We start from the raw sequence: 25,997 nt of genomic DNA, 5'->3' as shown, positions 1-25,997 counted from the left end.
AAAGACGCTGATAGATCCCACAAATTCTTCAGGAAAAATTATCATAGTAAAATAATCCACTTAGCATCTAAGCCTTTTGATAAATTTGATTGGTTCTTACAAGGTGCCACTTTTCGAGGACAAGGTACCAACATGTTATTTACCTTTTTGAAAAAGAATTACAAGTGAAACCATGCAAAGAATTAATTAAATTGATTGGGTACCTCATAATCAATACAGAGTCCTCACTTATTTAACCTCTATACAGATCAAATAAATATAAAAGCGTGGTAAAGTAACGATAAATCGTTGAACCAACTTGTTTAATGATTTCAAAGCGACTTTGAGGAATGCACCACCACATGAAACAATGAAAACAATTAATTAAGTTTATCAAGCGACTTACAGAGTTCTTACATTCCATAAGCTATTAATGTGCATATGCATAATTGGTTTCACATTCGTGTTGATAATTAGATAAGATGTTCTTCGTATTACCATTCGATGAGAATGAAACACTGAACAAGGATTATGAATCCTAGGTTGCAATAGAGACTCGTACAACCATGTTGCTAATATCAAATGAAACATAAGGGGTAATAGAAGGTTCCGCATAAAAAGATATACAATCTGGAAGAATGTATATTGTATCTAGATGACGCATGCGATGGTTGATTTAATATAATTGTCAAATCATCATCCAGAATAACAATAAGATTATCTCGCATAAAGAGCCAGACCTCACACGCTGCCATCATTAAAGGAAAATAAGACAGTCCATATGCTCTACGTTCACGGGGATATCATAAGCAAACCTGCTTTTTTCTACTTAGCTGGAGGGGAATGCCAATAACACGGCATCTTTTCAAGACAAAATATTTATGCACAAAAGGAAGGGGAAAGAAAAACATAAATCTTATCATTGATGGTTCCTCATGAAAGATGAATATTTCTCAAGGTCGTCTTTAGTTAATAAAGGGGTCAATGAGTTTCTTGCTATTTGAAAATGGCGATTAGAGACCATACTTGCAGAAAGGTCCTCTCTAAGAGCTACCATCCCTGCTTCTCTACATAGACCAGCTAACTCGGCCCCTGTGAATAGGTCTGTCTCTGCCGCAATCTGTTCAAGATCAACATCTTTGTCTAACTTCATATGACGTGTATGCACCTGCAATATCTCCACGCGTGCTTCCATATCTGGAGGTGGGACATAAAGCACCTGCAAAGGATAGAATTAGGCATGTCTCGCTTACATTTTTAAGTAAAAAAAAAAAAATACAAAACCTGCAAGTTCTATGCATCTGAAAATGTGTAACATTTGATACATGTTCGATGTGCGAAATTTAACTGTAAGTTCTACGCTTCTCTGTGCATAAAATTTTCAAGTTTGGGGAAAATGCAGAAATCTTTCACGTGTCTGGTTCAAGACCTCAATCTATGGTGTCTCACATCCTAAACGTGTTACACATCTAATCAAACAACCCCTTCAGCAGGCTCTTAAATCCTAAGTTTTTCCATATGTGAACTTTTTTCAATGAAGCATAAACTTCTGAGTTTCACAGAAAGAAAAACGTTGATCGCATCAAACAAGGGACCAAGTATGCACATATTGATGTACAGTTGAACCTCAACTACCATTCGACCTCCAAATTTCTCAAACACAAAACACGGAAAAAGCACATGCATATGGGCATAAAGAAATTTCTGCATATAAGCATCCATTGATATTACAGTAATTAGTTTTTTCCATTTAAGGAGTTCCTAAAATCAGCAAACAGTGAACACCATTATTAAGTAACGTAAAACTCACCAAATCAAAGCGCCCTGGACGCATTAATGCAGCATCAATTGCATGAGGCCGATTAGTTGCAGCTAGAACAAGAACGCCCTGAGCATGAAACCATGCAAGTTGGTGTATTAGGAAAACTGATGAAAATGACAGCAGAAATAGCATATATGATATACCATGTTACTCTTCTAAATGGGTTTCACCAGACAATAAAAACTAAAAGAAACAAAGACTTGGATAAGAATGACCCCAAATTGAGCATTTCAATTATCAAACAGGATCCAAAAATGTGTTTTTAAGTGAATCAGTGAAATTAATGGCTATCCTACCGCTAGCGGGAAATCGACTAGATCTCATTACCTGTTTGGTGTTCATCCTTTGGCAAGCATAACTTATGCTAATTGAATCAGTGAAATTAATGGATTTACTTTTTCTTTCATGCACATAACAATCAACAGAATATAGAGTGACATGTGCACTAGTATCACACAGGTGTCCATAGCATTAAAGGACTTATTCTTTCTTCCACACAACAATAAGGAGGATATAAGATGACTATAGAGTGGTATCATACAGTTGCTGACTCAAGACCATCCATTTCAGTTAGTAGTGTAGATAAAAGCCTCTCCCCCACTGTCGGCTTACTCTGAGAATTTTCTCCATCACCACTGAAATCAATGGCAAAAATAACTGTTAAAAATGATCCAAGGAAAACAGAAACGAAATATCATAAACATGGATCACATGCAAGAATAACAATTCAAAGCTGTTCCTTCTCTGAGAGGGATAGAATCGTAGAACAAAGAAAACAATCTCAAAATTAGCAAAAGCACCAATAACTCATACTGGTGTACCATGTGCCTAGCAGAACTCAATGATTGCATAAAGCAACACTAAAGCCAATGGATGCATTGCAACATTAGCTATTAAATATCGTATGCACTACTGTCTACATGGGATGATGACAGCTGTGGTTTGCTTTCGCTTCTCAATGCATATGTGCATGTAATAGACACACATATATTCATTTTGTGTTGAGTATAAATGCAGATGCAGAAAAGCATGGAATGAATGGCAATTGTGTTTTGTTGGCTCACATGAAAGCAGGCATTTAGATAAAATGCAGAACTGATATACTTAGAAAGTCCCAAACCAAAGCTGTAACAATCAAATATATGATGAATCTGGTTAATGCATACTAAATGAAGTTTGGAGCCCTAGCCAATAAAGTAATGTTATCAGTAGATTAACAATCAAGTTCAAATTTAAAAATATCCAAAGATGTATCACCGTTTTGAGGCAACTGAATCAGCTTCATCAAAGAAAATAATGCTTGGTGCTGCCAGGCGAGCTCTTTGGAAGGTTCTACGCAGTAATGCCTCTCCTTCTCCAACATACATGGAATAAACCTCTGCACCACTGGGAGATAACGGAAAGAACATCACAAACAAATGCACAAAATCTCTATGCTAAGAACTACAATATGAACACAAAAACCACAAGAAATCTGCATGAAAAATATATTTGGGAAACAAAAGAGAATATGAATATAAATATATGTGTATATATGAGCTTGCACATGCACAGATGCTCTGTGTGTGTGTGTGTGTCACTTGCACATGAGCATGACAGTCTCTGCATCTGTGCACGTGTGTATTACAAACATGAGGTCTTGTCAATCCATGAAGTTATGAACTTTACAATCATTAAATTACAACCAAGATCAGGACTTGGAGATTTATATATGTGATAAGAGCACCTAGATCATCACGTTTTTTTGATTGACTGATTGGTATTTATCGCAACCTCTGGTATTACTTTCATTTTTATGTCGTCATATTTAATTAGTGTGATAGTGCCACTTCTAGTGGAAATATGTCAAACTAGCGGAAGCACTTTTAATCAATCTATTTGACAAAATTGATGAACTACCCCGAAGAATTTGCTCAGATCATTACAACAGCTGATTCTTTCCCTTTATTTGCAGCTTATTCTCATCAGGTAAAAGTTTGATACAACAGAGTGCAAGATGAAGAAGAATAATTAAAGCTTCCATGTCTTTGTTTCAATATAAGGGAACACTTTCGCAACTGTTAGGTGCTTGAGTTGTCAAATTATTGTATCTATGGGTGTGTGAGACTAGCAAAAAAGCATTTTTATTAACAGACTGATATAATGATAAACTACCTCAAAGAATTTTGTTATGTGATTGGTTGCTAAAGCCACTTTTTTCTTTCTATCTCCAGATCATTCTCATGAACCCAGAGATTGATACCATACAAGTGATCAATCAAGGAGCAAGCACAATTAGTTTTCATGTTTCCATGCATACCACTAAGGTGTCCAGTGGTCCCCTTAATGGAGACATGGTTCATTCACAAGCTGAATAAACCAGATTAAAAATAAAACTTTTAGAAACTCTCTTCTAGAAGCTCCTGTGATGGGAAGCATTTTGGAAGTAACCAAGACTTCATACTTCATAAAGTTAACGATTATGATGCTCCGAACAGTGCACAACAAAAGGTTAGAATATCCATAAGAGCCATAACTAACAGATAAGCCAAGCAGAAAATGGCCACAACTGGTCGCAAATTGGATACCTCATCAAAATAAACAAGGACTGCAAAAATAGATCAATTCAATCTAAAAGCTCAATCATGATTGTCATAAACCTCGATCTTACCATGGCATGTGTAAAAGAGTTATGAGCATATTACCTCAAAGAGAAAAATGCTGCCTGGGCAGCATGAGCTGCAGCTTTGACAAGGGTGGTCTTTGAACAACCTGGAGGTCCATGTAAAAGGACTCCACGCACTGGTGATAACCCCAGTCTTGCAAATGCATCAGAATGTTTTATAGGCCACTCAACAACTTGCTGAAGTTTCTTCTGCTTCATTTGGCCAGGGAATGTTACTACAGAAACACACACACAAAGCAATCTAAATAAAAACAGAAGGCACCACCCACCTTCAAGTCCTTTAACCCTCCAATATCTTCCCATGATACTTTTGCGACATCCGCAGTTACACCTCTTGTAATGCTAGGACCAACCTTTGACCTTGCATACTCCCAATCATTAACAGTCAATCTGCAAATGTCACCCTGATCACTGTAGCATGAGCATCTACGCATTGCTGCAATTGCTGCTTCATGACATAGTGCTTCTATATCAGCACCAACAAATCCATTGCATGATGAAGCTATAGATTGTAAGTCAACATCCTTCTCGAGGGAAAGCTTCCTTGTGCAGAGCTGGAAACAAGAAAAGGATCTAAGTAAGCATGTAACAAGGAAAAACAAAGTGGAGCGTTTTAAGCAGCAAAATATCTTCCTTCCACATACAGACACAATGTGATGTTATGGTATCAGTTTTGCACATAACAGTTAAGGGGCCAAAATGATGGTCATTAAGTTAATGGCAGTATACAAGGAAATTACACCTCAAGAATTTTTAACCTCTCTTCCTCAGTAGGCACTGTGACTTCAATTTCTGCATCGAACCGTCCTGGTCTCCTTAGTGCTGGATCTATCGCATTGACCCTGCAAAGAAGCAAACCATGATAGTTTTAAACAATTTTTTTCCTGGGAAAATAGTTATCAAAGGAAAGGCAATTGATCCCTGAATTCAACGGAACACTAAAGAGAAACTGGAAAACAACAACTCAACTCCTCATTGCTGACTAAGATAATAAAAACCTACTACATGTATCAAGAAACTAAAGAATAATGTAAATGTATGTAAATGCTTCTAAACCACATCCCAGAACATATTGAACAGAAAGGAACTTTTACGAGTTCGACTTCAAGAGATTCCACCTGGCATCAAGTGCTTAACTGATCAGGCTTTACATGTTTTTATATTTATCTATGGAATAACGTCTAATTCTATGTCATGAATTATCTTTTATGTCTATCTATGATTTTCATCCCACTGAAAATCAATGGTCTACAATGCTTATTTTGTAACACCAAGGATCGTCACAACTATCTCCAATATTTCGAAAACATTCCAATATCATCATCATTGCAAAGCTAGTCAATAATATCAAGCAAATATTCTGCCATTTTTAAACTATCATCAAAACCAAAATATTGTGCTATCATCCCAATTTCAAGTTCCCGTAGAAGACTTTTTCATATTTTTAAGCATATGATTTTTTCAGTTTGTCTCTCTTATGCTTAAAATATTTTTATTTATTGCTTCACATTTTTGCAAGAAATATATCAGAAAGCACGTTATAACTTTTTTCTCTTGTTTTTTTATATTTTTTAAGTTTTTAAAGCATTACAAGATTTTTCCAATATTTTCTAAGAAAATCCATATCTCAAGAATAACTCCAAAAAAAAACCATACCAAGAAATTGAGGAGAATGATATTGGTGTATAAGATTACAAATTTACAGGTTATCAATGTTCATGTCTTAAAAAGCAACTATAAATTTTGAAATACCATAATCGAAAACAAATTCTTATCAAGTATACCGTGACACCGAATTGAAAAGATCTAAATGCTCACTCAATTGCTATGGAAAAGGAGTCATTCGATCATTACTGGATGCAGATGGTGGGTTTTTCTTTGGTTGGTGATGGATTGTACAAACTTAAAAAATGAGAAAGGATGGTTATTTGAATGAGAGAAAGGCACTAAACGGAAGCAGATCCCCAATGCCCATTACCATTGTTCCATTTGCTTGAGAAGTATAAAAGCCTTCTTCCACTCATTTCAGCCTTATCAATATTGCTATATAAAACTTGCATTGGACCACTGTTAAGGAGTGGGCATCACAAAAAGAAAGGTAATTGTAGGAGTGTTTATGAACATGTACATGTTAAGAGGCTTTCAGTACCTAGAAGAAGAGAACGCTGGGAAGGGATTATTTCTTCAAGCCATGGTCCTTATTGTTAAAATATAAATCCTTCACCAGCACGTTGAAGAGGAGTCTCTTAGGATTCCACCTCCTTGTAGAATGTGTTAAAATATTTAATGTCCTTGTAACATGTGAAGAGTCTCCTAGGATTCTATGTTATAGTTAATATCCTTGTTATATGGGAAGTCTCCTAGGATTCTATGTTGTAGTTAATATCCTTGTAATATGTGAAGTCTCTTAGGTTTCTATGATGTAATTAATGTCCTTGGAGCTTGTGAAATCTCCTAGGATTCTACGATTGGAGACTCTTAGAATTCTGAAAATGAGATTATAAATAGAGGCCGTGCAAACCATTTTGGCTACGGCTTCTTCTCCTCAGTTTCTTCTTGTTTTCATTCTCTCTCTCTCTCTCTCTCTCTCTCTCTATCTTCCTGCGTGAGTGCTGTTTTCGGGTTACATATATTGGTGCTACATTTCTATCATGGTATCAGAGCGCCAGGTTACGTTATCTCTACCAAACGAAATGCCCAAACAGGTCTGATCTGGTTAGAACTCTTTTCTCATCTTGTCTCTATCCTGAATTTACTTTTCTCTTGCGCAATTCTTGTTCCTTTTTCTTCTTGCTTACCAAGGACACATCTTGTTATATCGTGTCTTCTTTCCCTCTCATCTTCTACCTATATACCATTCCTTTCTGCTGTCATGGAAAACCTTTCGCATTCTGGCATGTCCTCAAGTTTTCTTCCTCACCTTATTACCGAAAAACTCAACCATGAGAATTATCTGATCTGGAAAAGGCAAATCATGCCTTTCATAAGAAGTCAAGGCCTCTTTGGACATCTCGATGGTTCAACAAAGGCTCCACCAATATCCGTCTTACAGGAAATAAAAAATGAGGCAGGAGAAGTTATTGCTGTTCATGAAGACAACAATCCTGAACATGCTATGTGGATGAGACGTGATCAAAGTCTGGTTGCGTATATTTTGTCCACTTTATCTCAACAAGTGTTACTTTCAGTTTCTGATGATTGTACTGCAGAAGAATTATGGGAAACCCTTGCTGATACCTTTTCCCAAATATCAGAAGCTCGAATTATGTACTTAAAGAAAGAATTTCAGAATTTGAGCAAAGGTTCAACGTCTATCATGGATTATTTGGGGCGTATTAAGGCCGTCGCAGACCAACTTGCTGCCTCAGGGAATAACATTTCTGATAAGGAAAAGGTGCAGCAAACCTTGAATGGACTTGGGCATGATTATCATGCTTTTATTACAGCTCTTGAGGTCCTTCCTGTTCTGCCTTCCTTCAACGAACTACAAGGTAAACTTCTCCAACATGAAATGAATATGAAAAGAGTCATTGAAAGGACTGATCAAGGGAACTCCCAAAATGTGTTGGCTATGAATGTAAAGTTTGGTAAGAGCCATGGGAACTCCAACCATGGTGGTCGTGGCATTCTACCAACACCACATAACCAAGGTATGTCTCCTTTGGATACTTCAAGAAAAATACCAATTTGTTTTCAGTGCAACAAGAAAGGACACATGAAGGCACAATGTTGGTTTAATCCTCAAAATAAAAACAAAGGGGTAAGACATGATTATAAACAAGGAGGACAAAGTTCTAAATCCACCGCTAAAGAATGGTTCTTGGATTCAGGTGCAGCTACCCATGTGACAGGAAATGCAGGTAAATTGACTAACTTATCCCCTCATTACGGTAGAAGTTGCATTATAACAGGTGATGGAAAATCTCATCCTATTAAACATATTGGAAATGCACATATTCCATTGTCATCCTCGTCTCTATCACTGTCTAATGTTGTTCTTGCTCCCAATATAAAAAAGAACATCATATCCATTTCTAAACTCATTGATGATACAAGCTCTTCTGTTGAATTCACACCTTCTTCTGTCTATGTCAAGGACCTCCAAACGAAGAAAATGTTCGCTAGAGGGGAGCGTCAAGGGAATATGTACGTCCTCAAGGAATGTCTACCCAAGGATTCATCCACTTTTGATATAGGATTGAAGACATTTTCTCTTTCTCATAATGCGTCATCAGTGCCAAGTTCTTGCCATTTTCAATCAAAAGTAAGGGGCCCTAACCAATTTTTGGAGTCTGATTTGTGGCATAGTCGGCTAGGACACTGTGGTCGACATTTCATTGAAAAACTTGTCACAGATAGTCTCATTCCAAGATCAAGTTTACCTCTTACTTCAAGTGTCAAAAAATGTTCAAGTTGTGGACTTTGTAAGAGTCATATTTTACCTTTCCATAATATAAATCAAAGGGCTTCCAAACCTTTTGAAACTATTTTTTCTGATGTATGGGGGCCAGCCCCTATTGATTCCATGTCTGGGTCAAGATATTATATCTTATTCATTGACTCTTATTCACGTTTCACCTGGATTTACTTCATGAAACACAAATCAGAAGTACCTCACATATTTCGAAACTTCTATGCCATGATTCAAACTAAATTTTCATCCAATGTGGTGCATTTTCAATGTGATGGAGGGGGAGAATATTCATCGCTTGATTTTATTGAATTTCTACGTGAAAAAGGGATAACTAGACAAATTTCCTGCCCTTACACACCACAACAAAATGGTGTAGTTGAGCGGAAACATCGACATATAGTTGAAAGCGCCATGAGCATGATGCATGATACTAATGTGCCCATTTCCTTGTGGACTGAAGCCTTCCATACTGCTGTATACATAATAAATTGTTTGCCTATGACACTCTTGATGTCTAAATCGCCATATTTTACACTCTTAGGCAAACAACCTGATTACAAGAACTTGAAGGTTTTTTGTTGTGTATGCTATGTTCACGTTGATGCTGCCTTGAGGAACAAGTTTCAAGACAAAGCTATTCAATGTAGATTCGTTGGATATGCTGATGAATATAAAGGTTTTCGATGCTATGATCCAACAACTAAACGTATCAAAACTTCAAGAAATGTCATTTTTGATGAACATAGTTTTGATAATACAAATGAAATGCCTATGACCATTGAATCTTATGATCCCTGGACCAGTACACAGTTATTCAATGCAGATCCTGTTATAGAAAATGATGTGCCTCAAAGTGAAGATTCAGAGAGAGCAATACAACCGTCGGATATGGCTCAAAGTGAAAATCAAGAAGATCCAACACAATCATCAAGTCATCACGAAAACAATAATGAACAGAGCAACGATGCACATCGGTATTCGGGTCTTATCTACAGTCGACGACTAAGGGACAGAGATGCTCACAGTGAAGAAGACAACATGCCCCACCTTAGAAGATCCCAACGCATTCGTCATCCCATTCACAGGTGGGTTAGCTATGATTCTTTATCACTTGATTTTCAGTTATTCATGGCAAAAATTGGCAAGGAGGAAGAACCTACTTCATTTGATCAAGCATCAAAATCACATCATTGGAGAAAGGCTATGAAAGAAGAAATGGATGCCTTGCATGAATGTGGAACATGGGAGATCGTTCCGAGGCCACACGAAAAGAACGTAGTGGGCTCCAAATGGGTATACAAAATTAAATACAAACCTGACGGCAGCATAGAAAGACACAAAGCAAGGTTAGTAGCAAAAGGGTTTACACAACAATATGGAGAAGATTATGATGAGACATTCAGCCCTGTGATCAAAATGGGAACAATTCGCGTGATTATATCATTGGCAGTTGAATATGGATGGAGACTACATCAAATGGACGTGAAGAATGCTTTTCTTCATGGTGATTTAAGGGAGGAAGTATATATGGAACAACCTCCAGGATACACGAAAGGAGACTCTCATGCATGGGTTTGCAAACTAAGAAAATCTATTTATGGACTTAAACAGGCCTCACATTCGTGGTTTGACAGTTTCTCTTGCAAGATTCAAGAATGTGGTTTTCGGAGATGTCCTCTAGATCACTCTCTTTTCATTTATCGAAAGGAAAACATATTTACTTTACTTCTTATATATGTTGATGATATTGTTATCACAGGCAATTCAGAAAAACACATAGAAGAAGCTAAAGTTTTGATGATGCAAAACTTCAAAATGAAAGAGCTTGGTGATTTACGATTCTTTCTTGGAGTGGAGATTGATAGGCACAATAATCGCCTCACATTGACACAACAGAAATACACGTTGGATTTGTTGAAAAAGTCAGGTATGTCTGATTGTAAGCCTGTTGGAACTCCTAGTGTTCTAAATCAAAGACTAAGTGCTCAAGATGGGGAGTTATATGAAGATCCTACGCAATATCGAAGTATTGTTGGGGCACTTCAATATCTTACATTTACTAGACCAGATATTATATATGCTGTGAATCAAGTATCCCAATTTATGCATGCACCTAGAGATACTCACATGGATGCTGTCAAAAGAATATTAAGATATCTTAAAGGGACAGCAGGAGATGGCTTAGTTTATGGTAAGAGTGAAAATATAACTACTGGACATCAACTTATGACATTCACAGATGCAGATTGGGCTGGAGATCCCGATCAAAGAAAGTTCATTTCTGGTTTTTGTATTTTCATTGGACGTAATCTTGTGTCTTGGAGTTGTCGAAAGCAAAAGGCAGTAGCAAGATCCAGCACTGAAGCTGAATACAGATGCATGGCTGCAGGTACTGCTGAAGTTACATGGGTTAGACATTTGCTAGAAGACATTGGAGAAAAGATTAAAACATCAATGTTAATGTGCGATAATCAAAGCGCTATTAACATTGCCTTTAATCCCGTACAACATGGTCGAACAAAGCACATTGAGATTGATCAACACTTTGTTAGACAAAAGGTGGAAGACAAGGAAATTCAGCCTATTTATGTTCGTACAGATGAACAAGTTGCAGACTTATTTACAAAAGGATTAACAAAGGAACGATTCTGGTTTCTAAAAGGCAAGTTGTACATGGTGCAAAACCATGCACAACTTGAGGGAGGGTGTTAAAATATAAATCCTTCACCAGCACGTTGAAGAGGAGTCTCTTAGGATTCCACCTCCTTGTAGAATGTGTTAAAATATTTAATGTCCTTGTAACATGTGAAGAGTCTCCTAGGATTCTATGTTATAGTTAATATCCTTGTTATATGGGAAGTCTCCTAGGATTCTATGTTGTAGTTAATATCCTTGTAATATGTGAAGTCTCTTAGGTTTCTATGATGTAATTAATGTCCTTGGAGCTTGTGAAATCTCCTAGGATTCTACGATTGGAGACTCTTAGAATTCTGAAAATGAGATTATAAATAGAGGCCGTGCAAACCATTTTGGCTACGGCTTCTTCTCCTCAGTTTCTTCTTGTTTTCATTCTCTCTCTCTCTCTCTCTCTCTCTCTCTCTCTCTATCTTCCTGCGTGAGTGCTGTTTTCGGGTTACAGATATTGGTGCTACATTTCTATCACTTATCACATGAAAGGCAAAGATTGACTGAAGAGTAGAAAGAAACTATAGCACTGCGATGAGTTTTACAATAAAATAATGCTGGGGAAAGATAATTTCTTCACATGAATGGTTCTCAGTTGTCACCATAAAAGACAAAAAATACCTCCAGTAGAAGGAAACTGTACATGGTAAAAAAAAAAAAACCTTAAGTAGAAGGAAACTATAGTGGTCATGGTGAACTCTGTACTTAGAATGTGTAGAAACAATGAATCAAACACGCACGAGTTGTCAAGGCAGGAATGCAGATCAATATGCAAGTTCAATCAACAACCAAGGATGTGATCATACAGTCAGAACCTAGTCCCAGCAGGGGCTGGAATTGTGGCTATCCACCCCCATCCCATCAGAAAATCTGTTTCCTTATCTATTTCCCCAGTTGATGTCTACAGCCGACTACTTCAAGTGTGTTTTAGCCAATCCATTTATCCTTTATTGTTCCCTTAGTATTATGAGTTAAACAATAAAACATGTATATTAAAATGCACATTCAATTCAAAAAAATGTCCCTAGAGAACCATTTTCATTTCATCACAGTAAAATATTTTGCAAAGCCCATAGGCCATAACTCTTCTCAAATGATGATAGACCCTTCATATTCTATTGTCATGCTAGTTAATTAACAAAAAAAAAAAAAACTTTCGGTCATTCCGAATGACCGACATACCAGAAAAAGGATAATGTGGAATTTCTACATATCAAGAAATGATGGCATATCATGCATGCAAGTCTTCAACAACCACATATACAGGACTTAGTACACGGATATAGTTGCAAAAGATATGGAACTTCAAACACATCAATGCCAAGATTTGGTTTTATTCATAAACGAGTAACTACCTGTTGGTTGATGCAATAACAGCAACATGGGAATAGGACTTTCGTGAAGCTTTGCTCCCATCCATCAAGGTGAGAAGCTGAGCCACTATCCGAGATTCCTGTTCTTTCCTACAAGTCCAGAGTTTGAGAACTCATGAGTTGACCAAACAAAAAGTATTTTCTGAATTAAAAGGCAGGCATGCAGTTCAACTAAAAATTTCACACATTACCTACCTCGAGTCACGTCTAGGACACAAAACATCAATCTCATCTATGAAGATCACTGATGGCTTGCCTTCCGACGCCTGAGATGATGCCTGATCAAATGCCTCTCGCAAAATGCGTTCACTCTCTCCGGCATATGCCCTATGAACTGTATGTGGGCTGAAATATGCATTTTAGGGACATAAAAGATATTGATGACCACATACTTCAACATAAACACAAATGGCAAATCCATCAAGAAAAGCCCACACAGCAGGGAGAAAAAGGGCCATACAGTTTATCAGAGAACCAACCATTTACTTACCTAATTAGGGTCAAAGTTGCACCACATTCACGAACAACAGCACGAACCAGGCTTGTCTAGAGTATAGAAAGTATAAAAAATTTAAACACATTGTAATTCAACTACTCAACAGTGTCTCTTAAGAGACCAGTCACAAACAAATGCACATATTACAGCATATGCATGTATTAAGGATCTAATTCTTCACCTCAATAACTGGTCATTCTAATTCAATTAACATACACACTTAACTAAACTAACGTCCATCAATCAATACCCTATTTTACAAATTTGAAGAACCAATACTAATTAGCTTCAGCCAATACAAGTAAAGGAAACAGAAAAAGTAAAACACACATGGGGATGGGGGAAACCAACATCTTTTGACCCTCAAAAGGAAAATAACTCACCTTTCCAGTACCAGGTGGACCATAAAGCAGCAACCCCCTTGGCCACTGCAGAAAAGCTCATCAGGCTTATTTTTCAAGAAAGGGGAAAACCCAAATAAACACACATACCAACAGGCCACCTTGGTTACCAGTATCTTGAATTTCAAAGTACAACAAAAAGAGGAAAACTGATGGAATTTACCTTTAATCCGAGTTTTTGAGACTCTTTTGCATAGATGATTGGGTAGATTATGAGCTGCCTCAGGACACGAAGCGCCTCAGAATTTCCAGCAACAGCTTCTTCTGCCATAAATCCCTCCTTCAGATAACCTCTGCTTCCTTCCATCTTAGCCCCTAGGCTCACAAAACCATAAACCCAATAAAATCTCAATCCCGGTACCAAATTGGATGAACATATTTTCTGGATTATTTTCATGTTTGCTAATGTTGTCTATTCCCACATAGGAGAACAGTAAAACTAACTAGGTTCTTGATTGTCGTACAAAATCACAAATACTTCATTCTTCAGCATATTCATGCCCTCTTTGTCGTAATTGTTACAGCTAGCAGTCTTAGGGAGATAAAATCTTCTTATTAACTAACCTAATATCAATAATAAATAGATTAACGCAGCAATAGAGACTTAAAAATAATATCAACCAAAAATAGAGAAATGTTTAAAGAGAACTCCTAACTATTAAATATTGCAAAGGACCACCTAAAAACTTAAAGTCTTCTAATTCAACACTCCCCCTCAAACTGAAGCATACATATTAATCATGCTCAACTTGTCATAACATCTAGAGAAATCACTAATAGAAAGAGCTTGGTGAAGACATGCAGTTTGATCTTCAAATGATACATGAATCATGGCTATGGTTCCTCCTTAAACAAGGTCCCGAATGTAATGGCAATCTACTTCAATATGTTTAGTTCTCTCATAAAAAACTGGATTGTTTGCAATGCATGTGACTGCTCTATTGTCAAACTAGATCCTCATATACATCCTCATGAAAAGAGGAATTGACACACTTATGTAGATAGCATGGATTTGGCCGAAGTCAGTTCAGCCGTTGTTTGAGTCATAGCTCTGTACTCAAATTCTGCACTAGATTTTGACATCACACCTTGCTTTTTGCTTCTCCACGATATAAAATTGCCTCTCACAACTACACAGAATCCTGAGGTAGACTTTCTGCCTTCGACTGAGCCAACATAGTCAGCATCACTATAGGCTTCCACTTTTAAGCTCTTGTCTTTTGTGAACAAAAAGTCATCTACTTAAAGATGATTTCAAATATTTGACCACCATTAATGTTGCATCCCAATGAATTTTCCTAGGTCTTTCCATGAATTGACTTAGCTTCTCACTGCAAAGCTAATGCTTGGACATAGAGGAGCTTCCCAATAAGGGATTTATATGATCGAGAATCTACTAATTATGATTGGTCATCATGAAGATGTATGTGTAGATTCATAGACAGAGTGGCCAGTTTACCTTTTCGCATTGCGGTGTCATGCAATAAATCAAAAACATACAACTGTTGGAATAAAAAATACACCTTCTCTGTTACGAGCAACCTCTATTCCTAGAAAATATCGTAGTTGAGTAAGATCTTTTGTCACAAAGTGCTTTTGAATAAACAACTTTGTATCAAAAATTTCTAGATTGAAGTCGCCTATCAAAATAACATCATCAACATAAACTACTAGAATGGTTATAACCCTGGAATTCTTCTTGATAAACAGATAATGATCAAGAGGGGATCTTGCAAAGCCACACTTTGAGACCACCTCAGAGAACTTGTGGAATCACGCATGAGGACTCTACTTGAGTCCATATATAGCTTTCTTCAATTTACACACTTTTCCACACTCCCCCTATCGTTCAAACCCTGGTGGTTGTTGCATACAGGCAGTCTCATCGAAATCACCATACAAAAAAGCATTTTTAACATCAAGCTGGTACATATGTCAATCGTAGTGTACAACCACGAAGATGATAAGAGTGATGTTTCCCAACTAGGCAACAAGGAAGTCTCAAAGAAATCAACACCATAGGTCTGCGTATAGCCCTTAGCAACTAACCTAGCTTTATATTTTTCCATAGAACCATCAAAATGATATTTCAAGGTGAATACCCACTTGGAGCCAACAATGTCACAATCAGGAGGAAGATCAACAAGTTCTTAAGTGCCCCATTGAACCAAGGTATCCATCTCATCTTGCATAGCTTGTCTCCATTAGGTATCTAATAAAGTCTCTTAGTGACAAGTAGAAACTACCATGGACAGTCAGAGCTTGAATAAACTGTTGCATACTCTGGCCAACACCGGCAATAGAAACAAAATGAGATATGAGATGCAAAAGTACATCGTCGCTTGCCTTTGCGATGAGCAATAGGCAAGTCCTGACAGGAATCAAATATATCTATAGTGGGCTCAAATGGACTAGGTATACTCACGTCAAATATACCTAGCTCCTGAGAAGAAGTTGGGGAATGATCATAAGAGTGATCCTGTCGACGTGTGTGGACCAGCGGAGGATCACGAAACTTGGAAAAACACCAGAATGAGACTCACTAGAAGGAAACTCGCGTGGGGATGACTCCAATGGATTGGGAGGGATAGGTAGTAGGTCAGATGATCATGACATCTCAGTAGAGGTAGGAGAAGGACTATAATAAGGTTAAGACTCAAAGAATGTGACATTTGTATTGATATACTCTTTTTGAGACAATGGGCCAAAGCATTTGTAACCTTTATGATTTCTAAAGCAGCCAACAAAGATACACTTAATTGTTTGAGTAGCCAATTTATCAGGTACAGGCCCTAAGATGTAAACAAAGCATGTGCAAAACAAAGCATGTGCAACCAAATATTTTGAGAGCGATTGGAAAAAAGAGTATTTGTGGGTACACAAGCTTAAGGGGAAGCTGGTTGTCAATGAAGGATGAGAGTAAACGGTTGGTCAAGTAACAGGCAGTGAGGATGACATTGTGAGATTTTGATATCGAATGCCAAACCACCAGATAGTTAGATGCAAGAGGAGAAGAAGAGGAACGGGCTGCACGTACGAGAGAGAGAGAGAGGGAAGAAAGAGAGCAACAACCCTAACGTTTGCCTCTTGATATTCTTATATACTGATTTGGTATACAACAAAGTACACAAAACAATGTTAAAAAATACAAGTATGCCACCGCCCATTATGATTGGGCGTGTGGAGAAGATGGGTCGGGTCTGGTTGACCCGATCCAAATCATACAATCTTAACACACATCTCCCCAAAAATATGCAGGAAAATGAGTATGAAGCATTAAGGAACGCACAACATTTAAAAGTTAGTGATATTTTGGCTCAGCTACTCTATTTTGCTGGGAGGTATGAGGACAAGTAAACTGAGGATAAATGTCATTATCATAGTAAAAATTCATTAAGATAGATAACTTGAACTCAAGAGTGTTATCAATGTGAATGCTTTTAACAAGAATACTAAACTGGGTCTTTATTTCATTAATAAAGCTCTTCATAGTACATATGACTTTAGACCTTTCTTTCAAAAGAAAAACCGAAGTGATTCAAGAATAATCATCAACAATGACAAAAAAATAACAGAGTCTAAACCTACTAGCAATTCTGTCAAGACCCCACACATCAACATGAAGTAAATCAAATAGTCTGCGACTAGACGGACTAAGACTTGATTAATAATTGCTATGGGTGTGCTTGCCAAATTGACAGGCTTCACACTAGAACGACTCTGATACTGACAGATGAGGAAGTCGGTGACAGAGCTTGAAGGCGGATGGATGACCTAATCTGAAATGCCGCTGGAAGGAGGAGGACAATAAAGAAGTCAAGGAAGTTGCAATACCCACAGATTCAGATAGGATGTAGATGCCCCATTTCTCATAGCCTCCATCAATCATCTTCCCAGTTTGCAAATTCTGAAATGAACATAAACCAGAGTCAAATGTAACACGACAATGAAGTCATTAGTCAACTATCTGACTGATAAAAAGATTAGTGGGAAACTTAGAAGCATATAATACATTAGGAATTGTCATAGACTGAGAATTCTTAACATCTTTATAACCCATAATAAGAGACCATCTGCAATCTGGAAGTTTCAGAGCAAGGTAATCAATGAAGATCTACTACAAAAGTGTTTCGATGCCCCTGAATCAATAATCCAAATAATACTTGTATCATGTGGAGCAGTATTCGCAGACATAGCACTGCCTATCATACCTATGGCAGCCAACGACTGAATAGATCTATGTGCGAAGAACTGCTCATACTGTGACTTGTTGATATTCACAGTCAAAGTATCAAGATGGAAAGAGACGAAGACCCCTCTACCACCAATGAAGCAGCCTAGACAGATCCAACAAGAGATTATAATGAATTTTTGCCCTGCTTCGATGCAACACCTCTACCTAGAAGGTAGCGGAAGGACGACCATGCTTATCCCAACATCTGTCTTCCAAACGCCCTATTTTCTCATATTAGGTGCACTGAAATCTCCCACAACCTCCTCCTGACCCTCGGTCTGGGCCCCTCCCTCAGAAGAAAATTTCCCCATGGTCTTTTGAAGCTACCAAGGCAGAGGCAAGAGCATCAATGGAAAGCTAAAAATGGGTCACAACAACAAGACGTCTAAGTTTGTTGTAAGCCTTAGCTAGGTCAAGGATTTCTACTCCAGTCAACATATGTGTCTTTGCTACTGGGCATTCAGGAGAGAGCCCCCATAGAAACTTGGCTACCATAGACTATTCACCATGAGTCTTGTGGCATGTGGCACATGGAGAACGCGTCTTTCATAAATTGACTTGATGGAGGCGAAGTACTGAATAAGACTTTGATCATCCTGTTGCAAATTAAGTAATTCCTCTTCCACCTGCAAGATCTTGCTAACGTTCTTGTCATTAGAGTACGTTTGTTTCAAAAATCTCACATCTGTTTGGCATTTCATGGCTCAATCCTCCTGTAATACCCAAGCCTCACTCTACATTTCATGGCTCAATCCTCCTGCTTTATGTTTCCTCAAGTCACTTGAACATCGTCGATGATTGAAGACCGTATCATCTCTTTTTTAGTTTTGGTTCATCTCTTTCTTCCTCCTCTTACTTTGGTCTTAACTTGGTATTACAGCCCCCTTCGGTCTCTGCTTCTGCATCTTTTTCTAGTCGCCATGCTGACTGGCTCACCACTGACTCCCACTTTCTTATTCCTTCTAGTTTTGCTTTAAATATTTTGTGAAGTGATGAATGGAATCGGGTAGGGGCTGGCAAACAACCAGTCACCGTTTCAAACCCTCGGAGTATCAACTCACTGTGCTGCAAATGAGGGGTCATCGACGTGCAAGGTGAAGCACGGCGAGAGCAGTACCTCTAGGCACCAAAGCAGACCGTGTACTATGGAGGATTATGGGTTGGGTGGAGGCTTTGGCCTCTTTTGGGCAGTGGGTTCAAACCCCGCTCACCCAAAGTGATGATTTTTTTTATTGTCATTATGGATGTTGTGCTTGAGACTAAGATGGAGAAAGTGGCAATGAAAATCTGATTTTTCTGATCAACTTCACCAATTTTTATATAGGACCTATAGTTTTGAGTGAGCGAGAGGATTAAAACATCCACCTGGCCGAGAGCCGAAGCCTTCCCATCCTCTTGCTTTGAGAGTCCAAAATTGTGTCGGTACCAAGTGATAAGATTTTCACATACTTGTACATACAATCCACTTCCTTTATTATACAAAAACACAGTCAACGGTGAATCAAAACAGAAACAGCTGCCTAACCCACTCTAAGTTCTCCTGTTTGAGTTTTGGAACAGGTTATTTGTTTAAGTCAACGGTCACAGACACGCAAGTTGAAGTGCGGGGAGGGCATCTAAAATAGATGCTGACTTGAAGTGCGGGGAGGGCATCTAAAATAGATGCTGACAACTATCAATCCTTGTGTAACTCTCATTTATATGTCCATATTTCTTTTCTCCTTTGGTGCTTAGAGGTGCTGCAACCGCCGTACTTCAACTTGCACGTCGATAACTCCTCGTTTGCAGCACAGTGAGTTGACACTCCAGGGATTCGAGACGATAACTGGTTGTCTGCCCTACCCGACCTCATTCATCACATACACAAAACATTGAAAGCAAAACTAGAAGGTAAAAGCAGTGTTGCACGTATCGTACGATATGGAGCCGTATCGTACGATACGTATCATATCGAACGTACAATACAATATGATACAGCCCCCGTATCGTATATTTACGATACGGGCACCGCATCGTACGATACGATTACGATACGGCAACGATACAGTTACGATACATACGATACGGTAATTTTTATTATTTTTTGAGAATTTTTTACATTTTTTTTTATTATTTAAAAAAAACGATATGGTTACGATACGTTACAATATTTTACGATACAGTGTATCTTAAAGCCAGACCGATATGGCTTACGATACGCTTTTTACAACATTGGGTAAAAGAAAGAGAAATAGAGACCTTGGAATCTAGGATGAGTAAGTCAACATGCCGACCAAAAAAGATGCAACAACCGGGACAAAAGGGGTTGTAATACCAAGTTAAGTCCAGAGAAAAATGAGGAAGAAAGAGATAAACCAAGATGAAAAAAGAGATGATGCGATCTTCAATCATCAACGACGTTCAAGTGTCTTGGGGAAACACAAAGCAAGAGGAGAGAGCTGACCCGCGAAACGAAGAGTGAGGCTAGGGCAAAACTAGGACTATGGGCCAAAACTAAGACCGGGCATCGAGGCTGGCCTAGCCAATTAATAATCAGTTTCAGGCAAACCTAGGGCAATGCCAGTGGCTCGGGCGTGGTAGGTCGACATCTATTAGATGTTGACAACAACCAATCCTTGTGTAATTCTCGTTTATATGTCCATCTTTCATTTTCTTCACTCCTATTAAATCACATTGAACCAGAGGAAAGGAACAAGAAGAGAAAGATTAGAATGTCAGGGTATGCACATACAAACATGAAACAAGTTTATTCATTAACGTTTGCACAAGATATAATACTTGACGAGGTCAGAGTCACAGTTGCAATACGGTAGTAAGCAAGATAAACCATTGCTATCACTGACTTTAGGGTTGTTACAAGGAAACTGATCTAGCAATCACATTGACCTTTCATTCACGCACGTAACTTGACGTTTTCACGTCGTTCAACTTGGCACCAATTAAACAAGGAGATATGATTGAAGACTGTATCATCTCTTTCTTTGTTTCGGTTCATCTCTTTCTTCCTCCTCTTTCTCTGGTCTTAACTTCGTATTACAGCTCCCTTCGGTATTTGTTGTTGCATCTTTTTCTGGTCAGCATGCTGACTGGCTCACCACCGACACCAAGGTCACTCTTTCTCTTTCTTTTTCCTTCTACTCTTGCTTTGAATGTTTTGTGAATGTCATGAATAGGATCAAGGAGGGACTGGCATTGTAAATTCCCACCAGTGTGCATGTACACAAATGAAAGCCAATGCCAATTGGGAGAAGAACACTCCAATAACATTGGCAATTTTTATAATTTTTTATAAACATTTTTCACGTTTTAGACACATCATCGGTTCAAAAAGTCAAGGTTATTGAAATGTAACGATTTTACCTAAACTCAAAAGTGTCAAGGCCATATTTGTGCAAAAAAAAATGCAGCAGGAACAAAAACTAAATCCGCAAATGATGGGTCATTAACAAAACCACTGATGATGTTGGGGACAAGTTATACAGGTTCGACTATTTCAAAGATGCTTTCCATATCAGAGTCTCACACTCTCCAGCAATTTGTGATTGACGACAACATTATTGCAAGGCTAGAAAGAATCCAGTTGAATCATGTTTAAGTAACTACGAAGTTTTGGAAATGTGGTTGATCACATAAACTCAATGTTGATAACAGTTTCTGGCTGGATGTCTTGACGATATGACAGATACCTTCAAGCACCACATCAGTCTTGGCGGTGAGAAATACCATGAAAAAGTATTATATTCAGTGGGTGAAAGTTTGAAACTCACACAAACCTAATTGTTGACATGAAAAACTTTGAATTGGTTCATCTCTAAAACTCTACACAAGGTTTCACTTAGTACTAGTGGCAAACAAAAATTGATAAACTAATCTACAGATTGTGGTATCAACTTGAAATTAAATAAGATCCCCACAGCAGTTTTTTCGATTGAGCAGACATGTCTAGCAATCACGTTTGATCACAGATTAGTTCAAGAAGAAGTCAGTACTACATCCACTATCATTTGTCTTGCAACATATCAAATTCCATGTTCCAAATAAAAAAATAATAATGTCTTTGTTTTCCCCCTAAATAATAACGACAGCTTAAAAAAAAAAAAAAAACTAAAACTTCACATTTCCCGTGTATGAACAAACCCAACAAAGAGAAGGTTTAAATGGAACCTTCTCTCCTTGTCCACATGAAGAGAAAATTGCAAGAATAGGAAAGGAAAGAAATCCACAACTCTTGGAGAGCCAAATTAAGAGAAATGAAGTCTTTTCTAAAGAATAGATTGTGCAAAATATCTCATTTCAGCAAGAATAGAGATACTTGTACCTTACACTGAACCTGCCAATGTGAAATAGAATAATCTTGAGCAACAATGTCACAGATTTTCAACAACAACGTACTTCCCGTGTAAACCACAATTTCCTCTGGTTATAAGGTGACCAAGCAATTACCACATATCAAGTGAGCTCATTTAGTACCATACTCTACAAAGAAAATGGCCAAACTCGAACAACAAAAATCATTACAACTGAGCAAGTTCTTGTGGATTTTCTATTGCTTCCTTAAGTATTTGTTATGCTCTTCTTTTCTTGTCATCCTTGTCCTCATCCCTTGGGAACCAATGGGGGTTCTTGCCAGAATTCTGCAAATTCTTAACATTCATTCCCATAGAGGAGCCGGACACATTTTTTGGGGACACCAGTTTAAAATTTGCAGCTGGTCGATCACTGGGAAGAACTTGTTCATTTGTTGGACCACCATTACCACTTGACATCCCACGTCCATTTTTCGTTGTTTCAATAACTGGGCAGAATGTCTCAATCACTGAGGGAAGACTAGGTTGGCCATCAACATTACAATGGTAAGAAAGTCTGGGGAGAAGAGTAACGTGAGACACCTCCTCCTCTCCAAATGAAAGAGGTGGTGCCAGAAAAGGATTTTCAATCTGCTTCACATCTTTGAGTTTTCCTTTAATCCCAAAATCCCCATCTACCAAGCTGAATGCTTTGTTTTCAATCCGCTTCTCCTCTTTATGTTTTCCTCTAACCCCAAAATCCCCATCCACCAAATTAAACGCTGTTATTGTGGTCCCGTTACACATCAATCTCTGCTGTAAATTCACCAGTGACCTCTCTGCCTTCCTCCGTTGCCTTGACTGCTCAATTTTATCTGTCCATGGTTCTGTTGCCCTCTCATTCCAAACAGGCGTACTCCTATAAGTGTGAGAATCAGGAAAAGCAGGCAACCAAGATGGAATATGTGCACCAAGGAAAGCCTCACCAATTCTCAAGAAATTTGGGGCCAATCTACAGTCCCTGATAATCGGAAAACGTGGTACATCAAGAACAAATGGTACCTCCTCCACCAAGCTTGCGTACTGCATGATTTCTTTAATGAGACCAGATCCTGAGAGGCTGCAGCGGCTGCTTTCAGACACGTCAGAAAACCCAACAGAACAATGAGCTCTTTAAGAGCCCGAATGACATCATTCACGTTGGACTCGGTCCTTCCAGATGAATTGGCGTGAAAGCAAGCAGATCTTCCAAGATCTCGAATGTACCCAATCGAAATATCTGCTAGCGACACAAGTGCTGATTGCCTAAATGCCTGATAGCCCACACTTTCACATATCTGGGCCACATTAATCAGAGCAACAGCTCGGGCAAAGTCTCCTCGACCACTGCCACAGGCGCTGTCGCCTAGGCATCTAACTCTTCGACTCTCCCCGCCGCCAACAGTCATATTCAAAATCTAACTTGAGGGCCACTTTCAAATGCCTCCTCTGAGCTTCCAACGCAGAAACCCCATTTTCCTTACGAATGTCCCATCCGCCCCCTCAACTTCATCCAAAAGATCTCCGTTCTCAAGAATTGGAACAAGTGAAGCAATCATGGCCAATAATTAAAGTCCTCAACAAAACTGATCTACAAACAATGCGGGACCAGAGACTATGGATCAATCAGAAGAAAAGTACCCACAAATTCCCCAAGATTTCTTAGGGCTTCCCTCCGAAAAATATTCAAAAGCAAAAAAGAAGAAATCATCCTGCACAGAGGACAACCTAATGTTCCCATCGAAAACCGAGAAATCCTAGACTACTATAGCAAATTGGAGGGCATAATCGACGATCAAGAGAATGGACAACCACAGAGAAACTTGAACGCCACGGGAAAATTTGAACGCTTACCGTCAAAGAATCCTGAATCCAGAACGGGAGGAACCGTGGGTCTTTAGAAACGAGCGCGCGAAAACTATGGGGAGATTTGGCTGGTCGCCTAAACCCCTATCAAAACCCTTCACAAGGACAAAAGGGACGCAGGCGACGGTCGAACCGGCTTACGTCACGAGCGGTATTTGTAGAGAAGGTGAAGGGTATTTAGAGAGGGCGGTGGTAAAGCTTTCTGATCCGGACCAACTTAGGAGTTCAGTTCCACGTTTAGCTATGGACCTAAATCTACAGAAAAGGCATATGAACAAAAACGCACCTGGATCCGACGCTGTTTACCGCCGCCACCCGTTACGGATACAAAAATTTGCCGGATCCGGCGAAAACAAATAGGATCCAATTGCTATTCAAGTTCAAATACAAATCCGTACCAACCCTAAAATCCAATACAAATTCTAAATCCAAAATATAACCTCTTAAATTTATATGTTTTACGTGGCATAGTTTTATTATGGAATCCGAATAAGAATCTCTGATACATCAAACTAAGAATATCAAACAAATTTAAAAGTATTTAATTTTACTTGGAAAATCCATTAAACGGTTACATCATAATATGTCGGTAAGAGCAAGAGATGACGCATATAAAATTTGAACACCGCCTACTACTGTCTTTGACCTTGCCATGTGGTGCCATGCGAGATTTGGGCACGTTTGGGCACGGTAGGGTTAATCAGATGGAGAAAAGACAGTATGAAATTCAGATCCAATTAACTTCGTGAATAACTTTTATTTGGAGAATATGAATCAACCTCTCATCTCCATGTTATACTACTTTGATGTGTAGAGGTGTTGTCCCCCACCCAATCCCTCATCCCCCATGATACATAAGCTGCTTTGGTGTCTAAAGGATTTGCCCTCGTTGCGCTTCAACTTATGCGTCGGTGGCCCCCTCTTTTGCACACAAAGAGTTGATACTGCGATGGTTCAAAACAGTGACTAGTTGTCAGATAGCCCTTACTCGATTTCATTCATCACATTCACAAAACATTCAAAGCAAAATTATAACGAAAAAAAAAAAGAAAGACCTTGGAGTCGGTGGTGGGTGGTGAGCCAGTCAGCATACCGACCACCGACCAGAAAAAGATGCATCAACAGAGACCAAAGGGGGCTGTAATACCAAGTTAATACCAGAGAGAAAAGGAGGAAGAAAGAGATGATACAGTCTCCAATCATCCACGATGTCCAGGTGACTTGGGAAAACACAAAGTAGGAGGAGAGAGCTAACCCGTGAAACGTGAAGTGAGAATAGGGCAAAACTAGGACCGTGGGCCAAAATTAAGACCGGTCATCGAGGCCAGTCTGGCCGATTCATAAGCCCGAGCTGGTACTGAAAGCTATATAAAAGATCTAAGGTGTTTTTTTCATTTTCATATAAGACAAACGTTTTTTCAAATACGTTCTAATATTTAATGTACATATCACAATATAAACAAATTGTTGTCATATTCACTGAAAAATATATGCAAGTAGAAAATTTGTTGAAATAATTATTAATACATTGTTTCAATTTTTTGTTCACAATTATGTTGTAACATTAGTTCTTTGTTTTGAATTGTTTGCAACATTTATTTTGTAGCATTAGTTCTTTGTACCATTTATTTGTTAGATTTGATATTTTGTTTCAACTCTTTGTAACATTGATTCATGGGAACGTTAGTTCTTTATAATATTATCATTTGCTTCAGTTTTGTTGTAGCATTTGTATGG

The 25,997-nt window shown here is 38.4% G+C and overlaps 1 protein-coding gene and 1 pseudogene across 11 annotated transcripts in view; both read right to left on the bottom strand.

Annotated features, from left to right (window-relative positions):
* Positions 1 to 875: 875 nt before the first annotated feature.
* LOC116257605 (cell division control protein 48 homolog B) overlaps positions 876 to 25,997 on the bottom strand; it is a 36,813-nt gene continuing 11,691 nt past the window's right edge. For 5 of the 11 annotated variants that reach the window (XM_031634527.2, XM_031634532.2, XM_031634534.1 and 2 more), the window contains 13 exons: positions 17,670 to 17,742; positions 13,999 to 14,150; positions 13,818 to 13,862; positions 13,429 to 13,484; positions 13,134 to 13,283; positions 12,921 to 13,028; positions 5,209 to 5,308; positions 4,736 to 5,020; positions 4,486 to 4,655; positions 3,059 to 3,187; positions 2,343 to 2,436; positions 1,790 to 1,867; positions 876 to 1,198 (listed from right to left, as the gene is read on the bottom strand). In XM_031634527.2, the coding sequence (XP_031490387.1) occupies positions 899 to 1,198; positions 1,790 to 1,867; positions 2,343 to 2,436; positions 3,059 to 3,187; positions 4,486 to 4,655; positions 4,736 to 5,020; positions 5,209 to 5,308; positions 12,921 to 13,028; positions 13,134 to 13,283; positions 13,429 to 13,484; positions 13,818 to 13,862; positions 13,999 to 14,150; positions 17,670 to 17,742 (1,740 nt within the window). In that variant the 3' untranslated portion in view covers positions 876 to 898. Of the gene's footprint in view, positions 1,199 to 1,789; positions 1,868 to 2,342; positions 2,437 to 3,058; positions 3,188 to 4,485; positions 4,656 to 4,735; positions 5,021 to 5,208; positions 5,309 to 12,920; positions 13,029 to 13,133; positions 13,284 to 13,428; positions 13,485 to 13,817; positions 13,863 to 13,998; positions 14,151 to 17,669; positions 17,743 to 22,387; positions 22,528 to 24,248; positions 24,486 to 25,997 lie in introns of those variants that run through there. The other 6 variants (XM_031634535.2, XM_031634541.2, XM_031634536.2 and 3 more) reach the window with 6 other exon arrangements.
* LOC116257608 (transcription initiation factor TFIID subunit 8-like) lies at positions 22,620 to 24,251 on the bottom strand (annotated as a pseudogene).

This window comes from Nymphaea colorata, chromosome 7 (assembly GCF_008831285.2).
Source record: "Nymphaea colorata isolate Beijing-Zhang1983 chromosome 7, ASM883128v2, whole genome shotgun sequence".
Taxonomy (NCBI): Eukaryota; Viridiplantae; Streptophyta; class Magnoliopsida; order Nymphaeales; family Nymphaeaceae; genus Nymphaea; species Nymphaea colorata.
The sequence above is the reverse complement of the archived record's forward strand: the minus strand, read 5'-3'. Positions and strand labels throughout refer to the sequence as shown.